Source organism: Epinephelus fuscoguttatus, linkage group LG15, assembly GCF_011397635.1.
Source record: "Epinephelus fuscoguttatus linkage group LG15, E.fuscoguttatus.final_Chr_v1".
NCBI lineage: Eukaryota > Metazoa > Chordata > Actinopteri > Perciformes > Serranidae > Epinephelus > Epinephelus fuscoguttatus.
Window position 1 is genome coordinate 19,064,592 of NC_064766.1, and position 16,018 is coordinate 19,080,609.

At 38.5% G+C, this 16,018-nt stretch overlaps 1 protein-coding gene across 15 annotated transcripts in view; it reads right to left on the minus strand.

The window, feature by feature from the left end:
* The window catches only part of LOC125902503 (EMI domain-containing protein 1-like), a 49,083-nt gene that overhangs the window by 13,165 nt on the left and 19,900 nt on the right, over positions 1-16,018 (minus strand). For 4 of the 15 annotated variants that reach the window (XM_049598905.1, XM_049598900.1, XM_049598903.1 and 1 more), the window contains exons 2-4: positions 14,611-14,685; positions 12,534-12,676; positions 661-849 (exon numbers count right to left, since the gene is read on the minus strand). The exons of 3 other annotated variants lie outside the window; for them this stretch is intronic. In XM_049598905.1, the coding sequence (XP_049454862.1) occupies positions 831-849; positions 12,534-12,676; positions 14,611-14,685 (237 nt within the window). In that variant the 3' untranslated portion in view covers positions 661-830. Of the gene's footprint in view, positions 1-660; positions 850-4,970; positions 5,145-6,387; positions 6,596-6,740; positions 6,810-11,947; positions 12,389-12,533; positions 12,677-14,610; positions 14,686-15,515; positions 15,682-16,018 lie in introns of those variants that run through there. 8 more of the 15 variants (XM_049598897.1, XM_049598899.1, XM_049598898.1 and 5 more) reach the window with 8 other exon arrangements.

Below are 16,018 nucleotides of genomic sequence, written 5' to 3' on the forward strand. Positions count from 1 at the left end.
GCTCATAAGTGATGACTGAGAGGATCACGTTTGTATTATCCTGCATAGTTTACCTTTATACACAACTACAGTGTTTGTATTGTCTGTATATATTATCATGCATCAGAACTTTATTGTCATTAATTCCAGCTTTCTCTGTATGTCCACTGAATGCCTAAATTAAATGCACGTTTAATGCACTTCTGTATCTCTCCTGAGTTTATTCTTATCTTTTATTTGCAGGTTTATATATTTAACAGTTTGCCTGAATGTTTGGCATTTGCTTGTACAGAGGGCGACCATGTAAAAGTGAATGAGCTGCTCAAATGAAAATGTAAATCTTCAGTTTAGGAAAGCATTGTCACTACTCAGAGACCAGCTGGGAAAAAACAAGAGACCAAGAAACACAAAACTTTGTGCTTTTGATTGTTTTTAATCAGGAAGACATTTTATTGTGACTGTGACATGTATAGATCTTGTAGTGGAACACATGCTGTCAAAAAATGTGAGCTCTTTATTCAGCACAGCAGTGAGTGATTCTCTGTCACTCACTGTTGACTCTAGTACATGTAGCTGCTGGCAGCAAAACTATGGAGCATAATACCAATACATTTTGTTTGAAGTCATTCACTAACAGTGCTGTTTTCTTAAACACAAGATACAATCAGAGCAGTGTGTGTGTGTGTGTGTGTGTGTGTGTGTGTGTGTGTGTGTGTGTGTGTGTGTGTGTGTGTGTGTGTGTGATGCAGCAGATACATGATCGCATGGAAGTAGCTCAGTAAGCTCAATATCAATCACTTATCAATATTATCACATCCACTCCTTGGTCCATGAGGCTGGTCTTTAATCTCTCAGGCCTGTGTGTCTGGTCTGGGGACAGAGAGAAACACAAAGAAAAGAGAGAGTTACACAACATGGCTTCTCAACAGTCATTTGTTGAGACCCAAGACTGACTGTCTTTGTTATTTCAATGTATATTATGTCTGTTAATCAAACATGTTGAATAATCTCTTACCTGGGGGGAGGAGGAGACGGAGGAAAAGGAGGGCCTGGAGGGCCCTGTAACAGAGACAGTTGATAAATTCCACAACAGCAGATCAGTTAAAATAAATGTGGAGCTTTTTTCCTATCTTTATTCAAGAGAGTGGTATGTCAATTTGAGAGCATTATTCATTGATTTCACATTCAGATTTTGTAATATTGTCCCTCAAAACCCTGCCCTCACACTCAAATAACCTCTGCTTGCGCTTAGATCTACTGTTTCTGCTCAAACTGTGTGCTCGCACTCAGATACAATGTTGCTTGCACAGATTTCCTGCTCCAGCTTCAGCTCTTCTCCTCGCCCTCAAGCTGTTTCTGTGCACTCGTAGAATTTCTGCTCTCAGATTTCTGCCCTGCTCTTGGATATTTTTGTGTAACAACCCTGTCAAAATCCTCCAACCAATAGGACGCCAGGTTGATTGTTGACCAATGAAAAAATCCCTGCCTCCTTGCGGGCGAACTTGCTTTAGTTTTAGAGCGTCCTGCCTGGGCGGGTACTCTTTAACTGCGTTGTGCGTTAGGCTGGGGGGAGGGGCGCCGCAGCGAGAAAGTTGAACCAGAATCGACTTTTAGAGAAACGCAACGTGTAATGCTTTATAACCCTGCCATGAGGGAAGACAAGTCATTACTAGGAAGAAAGAGGACATTTCTCTTTCTTTGATAACGTTAAAGGTAAAGTTAGGTTTTGCTGACAGCTTTCAGAGAGAGAGAGAGAGAGAGAGAGAGAGAGAGAGAGAGAGAGAGAGAGGCGTGAAATCAATAAATAATGCTCTCAAATTGACATACCACTCTCTTGAATAAAGATAGGAAAAAAGCTCCATAAATAAATATATTTGTAAATAGCAAATAACCAAGCATTAAAACGCATTTAAGCCAACCGGCAACAATAGTTCCAAAGTGTATGCTTATCATTTTCCACTTAAAAATACATTTCTAAATATTATACATGTTATATATCAATGATATGTGAGTGGACACCTTAGAAAATCATATTAAGAAAAAATTAAGTTTCCACATACTTCATGTCACATGGCGTTGTTGAGTTCCTGACCCATCTCACTGAGGGCGATGACAAACCCCCACAAGAAAAGGTGATTTTCATATGATAACAATATGTTTTTTGTTGACATATATATATCTACTTAATCATGGAAGTCTCTAGAATCATCCAAACAACAAAAATATTACATTGGATGTATAGTTTTTTCTGTATGCAATCATTTGTCCAAGCGGCAACTATTGTTGCCGGTGGGCACATACCTTGTCAGTAGATAATAATGTTAGATAACATTACCAACATTATAAAGGGCTAATATTTGGTAACAATACAGTTTTTGATAGTGTTAGCTTTAACATTTGGTAACCAACATTACTAGTGTTTGGTAGCTAGCGCTAGCTAACTACCTAGCTAGCTATTAGCGCTGCCAATGTTAGCGCTGACTGTGTTGCACTGTGTGGTAGATTAGAAGGACTGAATGATGTCAAATACAGGAGAACATCTTTAACACTGTTGTACATGAACAGGGATATAGAATTGGAATTGTTTGGTAAAAAATATCCATTTCAAATTGCGTTAATTTCACAAAATGGTGGCCCCCAGTGGCCATGGGAGCTAACTCTTTCGTGTTTTCCACAGAGATAAACCAGGAGTATTAGAGAGGTATACTTTGGCAGAGGTTTTGGATATCCTTGATGCAGATGATCCCTCTGCAAAAATCACAAGCATTTCAGTTGTGCCAGAGTCTGAGAATAATGCCCACGAAACAGACTGACAGCGATTTTTCTGATGATGATGTGACCTGTGATCCCAAACGCCTACCGTCTAGGCTGCTCAAAGGAGACTGCTTTGCGTCTGATGGTGACCTGCAACTACCCTTCATTGATGATGGACAAGAACCTGAATAGCTATGTTTCCATCCAAAAGTGATTCGAATCATTGGGAAATGTGCATTAAAAGAAATACGAATCCTGTGTGTTTCAATTAAATGTATGGACTTTGGTGAAAACTATGAACTTGAGTTTTCCGCAGAACCGGAAACAAAACAAGTCTCTTCTTCTTCTTCTATGTTTTCTGGTGGTTGGCAACCAGCTTGTAAATGCATTGCCACCTTATTAAGGCTAGAAATGTTCTTATTTCGTCCTCCGTCCACACAAGTCTTGTGTTGTTGTTTTCCGCCATGTTGTTGCCTTGTGAGTGAACCGGAAACACAAAAAAGTGCGCTACGTATGACTTAATTCAAACATAACTTTTTCCATCCAACGTTTTGCAAATCAGCATTTTTTCGAATCAACCAAAACCCGGCTAAAGCGAGTGTATTTTAGTTTGTGCGAATCAGGGGATTTTAATTTTCCAATATGATACTTCTAGATGCGCATCTAAACAGGCTGATGGAAACCAGGCTCACTGTTCTACCTCAGAAAGTCTGTCTGGAGAGACAAGCAACATCAGTGCCACTAGTGAGAAGGATAACAATGTGGTGAAAAATGTGGTGTTGCACTGCACGTAAAGTGCTTCAAGATGTATCACAAATTATAAAACCCAAAAGAGATACAGTAAGGTGGGAGAGGAGAAAGGAAAGTAGCAATTTTGGAGGTGTGTTTATGGGTTGTTGGTGGGTTAGTCGTTCATGGTGTTGAAGGTTGTTGAAGTTTTTAAAAAATATTTCAGTTTTTTGATGACAAAATTCATGAATTAAATTGTTCTCACACTTGTTTTAAATAATAATTACATGTTGTTTTGTGCTCTAATTCACTTTTCACCATTAGAGGGTAGATACAAGGTATGTCCCCACCGGCAACTATAACTGCCGAATATTCAAATGAGATTTTCTAGAACAGAGAGCACAAAATGGAGGAAATAACTTCAGAACATGTTCATATGGGACTCAGTTAACATGATTATATGCATAAAAACATTGAGAAAAATTTGGGCACAACTGGGTTAAGAACTATTATTGATACAACTTGCTTAATAATGAGTTATTTAAAATATTGAAATCTGACAGTGAGGATCTTTAGCAACTGTTTATTGAGACACATTCTGGAAGATTCTGTTCTGTAATTATAATATGGAAAGGAATAAACTCTGCATTGAAAGTTCGGTCCCACCAGTGGATGTGCCAGTCCAGTTCCTCCTGAGTAAGAGCCTCCCAGAAAATTTTCTTTATCTCTGTTTCCATTTCCCCTCTCCACCTATAACAAATTACAGGTGTCAGCTCTCAACAAATGAATGAAAATCAAACTGCAAATTAAAACAGAACAAACTCTTTGAATAACACTTTAGATTACAGCCAGCACAGTGTGCATATTTAGTTCATATAGGGTGTCAGTTAAATACTGGAGACATACAGTGGGCCAAAAATGTAAATACAGGGACGAGTTTAGGGAATAAGAAGGTAGCAAGTTGAGTGGTACAAGTATTTAATAATTACAGGGTACATATTAAAGTGATATTTGTGGTGGTTTCATCTGTACTTGTTTGTAAAAATAAGTTCATACATACACAGTACTTAGACTTATTTAAAAAGATGTGTGTTAGACCAGGGAAAAATGTTCTTTTATAGCTTTAACCATAGAAAATTAAATATTTAAAATGACAGAAAATAAAATGCTAGAAAACAATAATATGATGACTGAGCCATCTGGTGATCAAAACTGAGTCTGAACTCCTCTTAGAAAACAACTTAATTCTTCATGTATGTAGTTTGGCTCCTTTTAATGCAACCCTGTCTCACAGACATTATGTTTGAACACTTTTTTTAGTAACAATAAATAGTTTAGAAGAACACATAATGTCAGCCAGATGACATTTCCTTTTAACATAACGAGGACACGTTGATACTGAACATAGCAGTGAAACATTCGACAACTTTAAAGGTGAGAGAACACAATGTTAAACCAGCACACTGTGACAATACAAGAAGCTTCTTACAGTCAGTGGATGTTTTTACCTGATCAGGAGGCAGCTGATCATCTCTCTCCACAGCGGCTGCATCAGTAGAAGTGAAGGCTGTGATGAGCAGGAAAACCTGCAGACACAACAGGACCAGCAGCACACTTTTGTCCATGGCTGATGAACAGAGTTTGACACAGCTGTTAAACACACACGTCTTTATATACCTACTGCCAACCAACCACTGTCATGATGAGAAAGGGAAAGAAATTCAGAGGTGTATGCAGATGCAAAATCACCCATCCACACGCACATATGCAGTTTAAATTTGTTTAAACACAGGACCAATTTAACTGTAATCTGGACCTCTGGGGTCTTTAACTGATATATCTGCTTCCTTACCCTGCAGTCTGTCCTCCAACATTTCATGATAAAAGTTTCCCAGCAGGTTTACAGACAAATTACGTTACATAATAAAATAACTTTTGTGCTTGAGGCCACATAAACTCTGGTGTTCTACAACCTCTCAATCTGATGTTGTATTAAAATATGTGACAAAACCAACCTGTTTTGTACATACGGGTTTATAGAGAATATAATACCATATTAGAATTACGCAGTTTTCATAGCTTCCTTTTGGATGCATACAGCTTACAGTCTGTCACCTGGTCGCTACCTTTTTAGAAAGTCCTGGCCTCACCTGCACTCTGTGCTCAGGAACGCCACAAACACAGCAACATTAGAAGAAAATAACAAATTACAGGCAGACGGCAGAGTCTCTGCAGATAAAAACACCTCCACACACTTTAAGTGGCTCATAAGTGATGACTGAGAGGATCACGTTTGTATTATCCTGCATAGTTTACCTTTATACACAACTACAGTGTTTGTATTGTCTGTATATATTATCATGCATCAGAACTTTATTGTCATTAATTCCAGCTTTCTCTGTATGTCCACTGAATGCCTAAATTAAATGCACGTTTAATGCACTTCTGTATCTCTCCTGAGTTTATTCTTATCTTTTATTTGCAGGTTTATATATTTAACAGTTTGCCTGAATGTTTGGCATTTGCTTGTACACAGGGCGACCATGTAAAAGTGAATGAGCTGCTCAAATGAAAATGTAAATCTTCAGTTTAGGAAAGCACAGTTATGATCCTTGTCACTACTCAGAGACCAGCTGGGAAAAACAAGAGACCAAGAAACACAAAACTTTGTGCTTTTGATTGTTTTTAATCAGGAAGACATTTTATTGTGACTGTGACATGTATAGATCTTGTAGTGGAACACATGCTGTCAAAAATGTGAGCTCTTTATTCAGCACAGCAGTGAGTGATTCTCTGTCACTCACTGTTGACTCTAGTACATGTAGCTGCTGGCAGCAAAACTATGGAGACATAATACCAATACATTTTGTTTGAAGTCATTCACTAACAGTGCTGTTTTCTTAAACACAAGATACAATCAGAGCAGTGTGTGTGTGTGTGTGTGTGTGTGTGTGTGTGTGTGTGTGTGTGTGTGTGTGTGTGTGTGTGTGTGTGTGTGTGCGCGTGATGCAGCAGATACATGATCGCATGGAAGTAGCTCAGTAAGCTCAATATCAATCACTTATCAATATTATCACATCCACTCCTTGGTCCATGAGGCTGGTCTTTAATCTCTCAGGCCTGTGTGTCTGGTCTGGGGACAGAGAGAAACACAAAGAAAAGAGAGAGTTACACAACATGGCTTCTCAACAGTCATTTGTTGAGACCCAAGACTGACTGTCTTTGTTATTTCAATGTATATTATGTCTGTTAATCAAACATGTTGAATAATCTCTTACCTGGGGGGAGGAGGAGACGGAGGAAAAGGAGGGCCTGGAGGGCCCTGTAACAGAGACAGTTGATAAATTCTACAACAGCAGATCAGTTAAAATAAATGTGGAGCTTTTTTCCTATCTTTATTCAAGAGAGTGGTATGTCAATTTGAGAGCATTATTCATTGATTTCACATTCAGATTTTGTAATATTGTCCCTCAAAACCCTGCCCTCACACTCAAATAGCCTCTGCTTGCGCTTAGATCTACTGTTTCTGCTCAAACTGTGTGCTCGCACTCAGATACAATGTTGCTTGCACAGATTTCCTGCTCCAGCTTCAGCTCTTCTCCTCGCCCTCAAGCTGTTTCTTTGCACTCGTAGAATTTCTGCTCTCAGATTTCTGCCCTGCTCTTGGATATTTTTGTGTAACAACCCTGTCAAAATCCTCCAACCAATAGGACGCCAGGTTGATTGTTGACCAATGAAAAAATCCCTGCCTCCTTGCGGGCGAACTTGCTTTAGTTTTAGAGCGTCCTGCCTGGGCGGGTACTCTTTAACTGCGTTATGCATTGGCTGCGGGGGTGGGCGCCACAGCGAGAAGGTTGAACCAGAATCGACTTTTGGAGAAACGCAATCTGTAACACTTTCCAGCCCTGCCATGAGGGAAGACAAAAACATTATTAGGAAGAAAGAGGACATTTCTCTTTCTTGGAGAATGTTAAATGTAAAGTTAGGCTTTGCTGACGGCTTCCAGACTCATTTTAAAAGAGAGGGAGAGAGAGAGATAGAGAGAGAGAGAGAGAGAGAGAGAGGCGTGAAATCAATAAATAATGCTCTCAAATTGACATACCACTCTCTTGAATAAAGATAGGAAAAAAGCTCCATAAATAAATATATTTGTAAATAGCAAATAACCAAGCATTAAAACGCATTTAAGCCAACCGGCAACAATAGTTGCCAAAGTGTATGCTTATCATTTTCCACTTAAAAATACATTTCTAAATATTATACATGTTATATATCAATGATATGTGAGTGGACACCTTAGAAAATCATATTAAGAAAAAAAATTAAGTTTCCACATACTTCATGTCACATGGCGTTGTTGAGTTCCTGACCCATCTCACTGAGGGCGATGACAAACCCCCACAAGAAAAGGTGATTTTCATATGATAACAATATGTTTTTTGTTGACATATATATATCTACTTAATCATGGAAGTCTCTAGAATCATCCAAACAACAAAAATATTACATTGGATGTATAGTTTTTTCTGTATGCAATCATTTGTCCAAGCGGCAACTATTGTTGCCGGTGTGCAAATACCTTGTCAGTAGATAATAATGTTAGATAACATTACCAACATTATAAAGGGCTAATATTTGGTAACAATACAGTTTTTGATAGTGTTAGCTTTAACATTTGGTAACCAACATTACTAGTGTTTGGTAGCTAGCGCTAGCTAACTACCTAGCTAGCTATTAGCGCTGCCAATGTTAGCGCTGACTGTGTTGCACTGTGTGGTAGATTAGAAGGACTGAATGATGTCAAATACAGGGAGAACATCTTTAACACTGTTGTACATGAACAGGGATATAGAATTGGAATTGTTTGGTAAAAAATATCCATTTCAAATTGCGTTAATTTCACAAAATGGTGGCCCCCAGTGGCCATGGGAGCTAACTCTTTCGTGTTTTCCACAGAGATAAACCAGGAGTATTAGAGAGGTATACTTTGGCAGAGGTTTTGGATATCCTTGATGCAGATGATCCCTCTGCAAAAATCACAAGCATTTCAGTTGTGCCAGAGTCTGAGAATAATGCCCACGAAACAGACTGACAGCGATTTTTCTGATGATGATGTGACCTGTGATCCCAAACGCCTACCGTCTAGGCTGCTCAAAGGAGACTGCTTTGTCTGATGGTGACCTGCAACTACCCTTCATTGATGATGGACAAGAACCTGAATAGCTATGTTTCCATCCAAAAGTGATTCGAATCATTGGGAAATGTGCATTAAAAGAAATACGAATCCTGTGTGTTTCAATTAAATGTATGGACTTTGGTGAAAACTATGAACTTGCGCGAGTTTTCCGCAGAACCGGAAACAAAACAAGTCTCGCATTCTTCTTCTTCTATGTTTTCTGGTGGTTGGCAACCAGCTTGTAAATGCATTGCCACCTTATTAAGGCTAGAAATGTTCTTATTTCGTCCTCCGTCCACACAAGTCTTGTGTTGTTGTTTTCCGCCATGTTGTTGCCTTGTGAGTGAACCGGAAACACCGGAAGCGGTTGGGGAAAAAGTGCGCTACGTATGACTTAATTCAAACATAACTTTTTCCATCCAACGTTTTGCAAATCAGCATTTTTTCGAATCAACCAAAACCCGGCTAAAGCGAGTGTATTTTAGTTTGTGCGAATCAGGGGATTTTAATTCGAATTTCGGCGTTTCCATCATAATTTTCCAATATGATACTTCTAGATGCGCATCTAAACAGGCTGATGGAAACCAGGCTCACTGTTCTACCTCAGAAAGTCTGTCTGGAGAGACAAGCAACATCAGTGCCACTAGTGAGAAGGATAACAATGTGGTGAAAAATGTGGTGTTGCACTGCACGTAAAGTGCTTCAAGATGTATCACAAATTATAAAACCCAAAAGAGATACAGTAAGGTGGGAGAGGAGAAAGGAAAGTAGCAATTTTTGGAGGTGTGTTTATGGGTTGTTGGTGGGTTAGTCGTTCATGGTGTTGAAGGTTGTTGAAGTTTTTAAAAAATATTTCAGTTTTTTGATGACAAAATTCATGAATTAAATTGTTCTCACACTTGTTTTAAATAATAATTACATGTTGTTTTTTGTGCTCTAATTCACTTTTCACCATTAGAGGGGTAGATACAAGGTATGTCCCCACCGGCAACTATAACTGCCGAATATTCAAATGAGATTTTCTAGAACAGAGAGCACAAAATGGAGGAAATAACTTCAGAACATGTTCATATGGGACTCAGTTAACATGATTATATGCATAAAAACATTGAGAAAAATTTGGGCACAACTGGGTTAAGAACTATTATTGATACAACTTGCTTAATAATGAGTTATTTAAAAATATTGAAATCTGACAGTGAGGATCTTTAGCAACTGTTTATTGAGACACATTCTGGAAGATTCTGTTCTGTAATTATAATATGGAAAGGAATAAACTCTGCATTGAAAGTTCGGTCCCACCAGTGGATGTGCCAGTCCAGTTCCTCCTGAGTAAGAGCCTCCCAGAAAATTTTCTTTATCTCTGTTTCCATTTCCCCTCTCCACCTATAACAAATTACAGGTGTCAGCTCTCAACAAATGAATGAAAATCAAACTGCAAATTAAAACAGAACAAACTCTTTGAATAACACTTTAGATTACAGCCAGCACAGTGTGCATATTTAGTTCATATAGGGTGTCAGTTAAATACTGGAGACATACAGTGGGCCAAAAATGTAAATACAGGGACGAGTTTAGGGAATAAGAAGGTAGCAAGTTGAGTGGTACAAGTATTTAATAATTACAGGGTACATATTAAAGTGATATTTGTGGTGGTTTCATCTGTACTTGTTAAAAAGAAATACTTTGTAAAAATAAGTTCATACATACACAGTACTTATACTTATTTAAAAAGATGTGTGTTAGACCAGGGAAAAATGTTCTTTTATAGCTTTAACCATAGAAAATTACATATTTAAAATGACAGAAAATAAAATGCTAGAAAACAATAATATGATGACTGAGCCATCTGGTGATCAAAACTGAGTCTGAACTCCTCTTAGAAAACAACTTAATTCTTCATGTATGTAGTTTGGCCTTTTTAATGCAACCCTGTCTCACAGACATTATGTTTGAACACTTTTTAGTAACAATAAATAGTTTAGAAGAACACATAATGTCAGCCAGATGACATTTCCTTTTAACATAATGAGGACACGTTGATACTGAACATAGCAGTGAAACATTCGACAACTTTAAAGGTGAGAGAACACAATGTTAAACCAGCACACTGTGACAATACAAGAAGCTTCTTACAGTCAGTGGATGTTTTTACCTGATCAGGAGGCAGCTGATCATCTCTCCACAGCGGCTGCATCAGTAGAAGTGAAGGCTGTGATGAGCAGGAAAACCTGCAGACACAACAGGACCAGCAGCACACTTTTGTCCATGGCTGATGAACAGAGTTTGACACAGCTGTTAAACACACACGTCTTTATATACCTACTGCCAACCAACCACTGTCATGATGAGAAAGGGAAAGAAATTCAGAGGGTGTATGCAGATGCAAAATCACCCATCCACACGCACATATGCAGTTTAAATTTGTTTAAACACAGGACCAATTTAACTGTAATCTGGACCTCTGGGGTCTTTAACTGATATATCTGCTTCCTTACCCTGCAGTCTGTCCTCCAACATTTCATGATAAAAGTTTCCCAGCAGGTTTACAGACAAATTACGTTACATAATAAAATAACTTTTGTGCTTGAGGCCACATAAACTCTGGTGTTCTACAACCTCTCAATCTGATGTTGTATTAAAATATGTGACAAAACCAACCTGTTTTGTACATACGGTTTATAGAGAATATAATACCATATTAGAATTACGCAGTTTTCATAGCTTCCTTTTGGATGCATACAGCTTACAGTCTGTCACCTGGTCGCTACCTTTTTAGAAAGTCCTGGCCTCACCTGCACTCTGTGCTCAGGAACGCCACAAACACAGCAACATTAGAAGAAAATAACAAATTACAGGCAGACAGCAGAGTCTCTGCAGATAAAAACACCTCCACACACTTTAAGTGGCTCATAAGTGATGACTGAGAGGATCACGTTTGTATTATCCTGCATAGTTTACCTTTATACACAACTACAGTGTTTGTATTGTCTGTATATATTATCATGCATCAGAACTTTATTGTCATTAATTCCAACTTTCTCTGTATGTCCACTGAATGCCTAAATTAAATGCACGTTTAATGCACTTCTGTATCTTTCCTGAGTTTATTCTTATCTTTTATTTGCAGGTTTATATATTTAACAGTTTGCCTGAATGTTTGGCATTTGCTTGTACACAGGGCGACCATGTAAAAGTGAATGAGCTGCTCAAATGAAAATGTAAATCTTCAGTTTAGGAAAACACAGTTATGATCCTTGTCACTACTCAGAGACCAGCTAAAAAACAAGAGACCAAGAAACACAAAACTTTGTGCTTTTGATTGTTTTTAATCAGGAAGACATTTTATTGTGACTGTGACATGTATAGATCTTGTAGTGGAACACATGCTGTCAAACAATGTGAGCTCTTTATTCAGCACAGCAGTGAGTGATTCTCTGTCACTCACTGTTGACTCTAGTACATGTAGCTGCTGGCAGCAAAACTATGGAGCATAATACCAATACATTTTGTTTGAAGTCATTCACTAACAGTGCTGTTTTCTTAAACACAAGATACAATCAGAGCAGTGTGTGTGTGTGTGTGTGTGTGTGTGTGTGTGTGTGTGTGTGTGTGTGTGTGTGATGCAGCAGATACATGATCGCATGGAAGTAGCTCAGTAAGCTCAATATCAATCACTTATCAATATTATCACATCCACTCCTTGGTCCATGAGGCTGGTCTTTAATCTCTCAGGCCTGTGTGTCTGGTCTGGGGACAGAGAGAAACACAAAGAAAAGAGAGAGTTACACAACATGGCTTCTCAACAGTCATTTGTTGAGACCCAAGACTGACTGTCTTTGTTATTTCAATGTACATTATGTCTGTTAATCAAACACGTGGAATAATCTCTTACCTGGGGGGAGGAGGAGACGTAGGAAAAGGAGGGCTTGGAGGGCCTGGAGGGCCTGGCGGGCCTGGAGGGCCTGGAGGGCCAGGCAGGCCTGGAGGGCCTGGAGGGCCTGGAAAGCCTGGAAGGCCTAGACGGCCTAGAGGGCCCTGTAACAGAGACAGTTGATAAATTCTACAGCAGCAGATCAGTTAAAATAAATATGGAGCTTTTTTCCTATCTTTATTCAAGAGAGTGGTATGTCAATTTGAGAGCATTATTCATTGATTTCACATTCAGATTTTGTAATATTGTCCCTCAAAACCCTGCTCTCGCACTCAAATAACCTCTGCTTGCACTTAGATCTACTGTTTCTGCTCAAACTGTGTGCTCACACTCAGATACAATGTTGCTTGCACAGATTTCCTGCTCCAGCTTCAGCTCTTCTCCTCGCCCTCAAGCTGCTTCTGTGCGCTCGTGGAATTTCTGCTCTCAGATTTCTGCCCTGCTCTTGGATATTTTTGTGTAACAACCCTGTCAAAATCCTCCAACCAATAGAACGCCAGGTTTATTGCTGACCAATAAAACAATCCCTGCCTCCTTGCGGGCGAACTTGCTTTAGTCTTAAAGCGTCCCATCTGGGCGGGTACTCTTTAACCGCGTTTATCCATTTATCCATTCATTATGAAATGTTCTTCCATTGCTTTCTTTACGACTTTTGGAATAAAGGGACTGTTAATTTACATATGTGCGCCTGTATTTTTTTACTATAATAGCTGCATACAGTATAATAGCGGATTGCTGGCCAACATGGGCCGTCAAAGTCAAGGACTTCAAGTAAGTAGTTTTTTTTTTTCTTTTAATGGTGCTATTACTTCCTTCAGATTGAATTGATAAAGTCATATTTGCGGCACAAGAATACATCCATGATAATATGATTAGCTTTCAAGAGTTGTATGTTACGTAAACACTGTTGCTAAGCAAGAACTAACAACAAAATGGACACTGCCGTGTTTACTTATTTCTGTATTTTAGTGTTTGGGAATGGGAAAAGTACCAACAGCAAAAGTAAATAACTTATCTAAAACATTAAGACAGTAGAATACAGAAGTAAATTCAATGAGCTACTACATTTTAAAAACACAACTGACTTATCGTGTGTGTATATACAGTGGAAACCTCTTAGTGGACATGTCTATCTGTAACTGCTGTGAAACAATCAGAAATTTATGTTTTATTCCTCTCATTCACTTTCTTTCTACCAATGCTCGCTCTCCTCATCCATTCTCTAGCTCGCTCAACCACTGCTTCTCTCTCTCTCTCTCTCTCTCTCTCTCTCTCTTCTCCTTTTTAAAATGAGTCTGGAAGCCGTCAGCAAAGCCTAACTTTACTTTTAACGTTCTCAAAGAAAGAGAAATGTCCTCTTTCTTCCTAATAATGTTTTTGTCTTCCCTCATGGCAGGGCTGGAAAGTGTTACAGATTGCGTTTCTCGATTCTGGTTCAACACAGTTAAAGAGCACCCACCCAGACGGGACGCTCTAAAACTAAAGCAAGTTTGCCTGCAAGGAGGCAGGCATGGGGGATTTTGACAGGGTTGTCACACAAAAAAATCCAAGAGCAGGGCAGAAATCTGAGAGCAGAAATTCTACGAGTGCACAGAAACAGCTTGAGGGCGAGGAGAAGAGCTGAAGATGGAGCAGGAAATCTGTGCAAGCAACATTGTATCTGAGTGCGAGCACACAGTTTGAGCAGAAACAGTAGATCTAAGCACAAGCAGAGGCTATTTGAGTGCGAAGGCAGGGTTTTGAGGGACAATATTACAAAATCTGAATATGAAATCAAAAAATAATGCTCTCAAATTGACATACCACTCTCTTGAATAAAGATAGGAAAAAAGCTCCATAAATAAATATATTTGTAAATAACAAATAACCAAACATTAAGAACTATTATTGATACAACTTGCTTAATCATGAGTTAATTAAAATATTGAAATCTGACAGTAAGGATCTTTAGCAACTGTTTATTGAGACACATTCTGGAAGATTCTGTTATGTAATTATAATATAAGGAATAAACTCTGCATTAAGGTTTGGTCTTAACTGCCGCTCCAGTTCCTCCTGGGTAATAGCCAGCGTGGACATATCTCTCTTCTGTGTTTCCATTTCCCCTCTCCACCTATAACAAATTACAGGTGTCAGCTCTCATGAATGAATGAAAATCAAACTGCAGATTAAAACAGAACAAACTCTTTGAATAACGCTTTAGATTACAGCCAGCATAGTGTGAATATTTAGTTCATATAGGGTGTCAGTAAAATACTGGAGACATACAGTGGGCCAAAATGTAAAGGGACTGAGAAACAGACTAAATTACACTCTGTATTTTAATTACAAGTATTTAATAATTACAGGGTACAGTGACATTGTTAATGTGGAACAATGCATGAAAATAAAAATTATAAAGAGATTGATAGTGTCAATATTAAAGTGAAATTTGTGGTGGTTTCATCTGTACTTGTTAAAAAAAAATACTTTGTAAAAATAAGTTCATACATACACAGTACTTACATTTGTTAAAAAAAGTGTCTTAAACCAGGAAAAAAAGTTTTACTTTTATAGCTTTAACCATAGAAAATTAAATGTTTAAAATGATAGAAAATAAAATGCTAGAAAACAATAATATGATGTTTGATCCATCTGGTGATCAAAACTGAGTCTAAACTCCTCTTAGAAAACAACTTAATTCTTCATGTACGTAGTTTGGCTCCTTTTAATGCAACCCTGTCTCACAGACATTATGTTTGAACACTTTTTTTAGTAACAATAAATAGTTTAGAAGAACACATAATGTCAGCCAGATGACATTTCCTTTTAACATAACGAGGACATGTTGATACTGAACATAGCAGTGAAACATTCGATGACTTTAAAGGTGAGAGAACACAATGTTAAACCAGCACATTGTGACAATAGGAGAAGCTTCTTACAGTCAGTGGATGTTTTTACCTGATCAGGAGGCAGCTGATCATCTCTCACCACAGCGGCTGCATCAGTAGAAGTGAAGGCTGTGATGAGCAGGAAAACCTGCAGACACAACAGGACCAGCAGCACACTTTTGTCCATGGCTGATGAACAGAGTTTGACACAGCTGTTAAACACACACGTCTTTATATACCTACTGCCAACCAACCACTGTCATGATGAGAAAGGGAAAGAAATTCAGAGGGTGTATGCAGATGCAAAATCACCCATCCACACGCACATATGCAGTTTAAATTTGTTTAAACACAGGACCAATTTAACTGTAATCTGGACCTCTGGGGTCTTTAACTGATATATCTGCTTCCTTACCCTGCAGTCTGTCCTCCAACATTTCATGATAAAAGTTTCCCAGCAGGTTTACAGACAAATTACGTTACATAATAAAATAACTTTTGTGCTTGAGGCCACATAAACTCTGGTGTTCTACAACCTCTCAATCTGATGTTGTATTAAAATATGGGACAAAA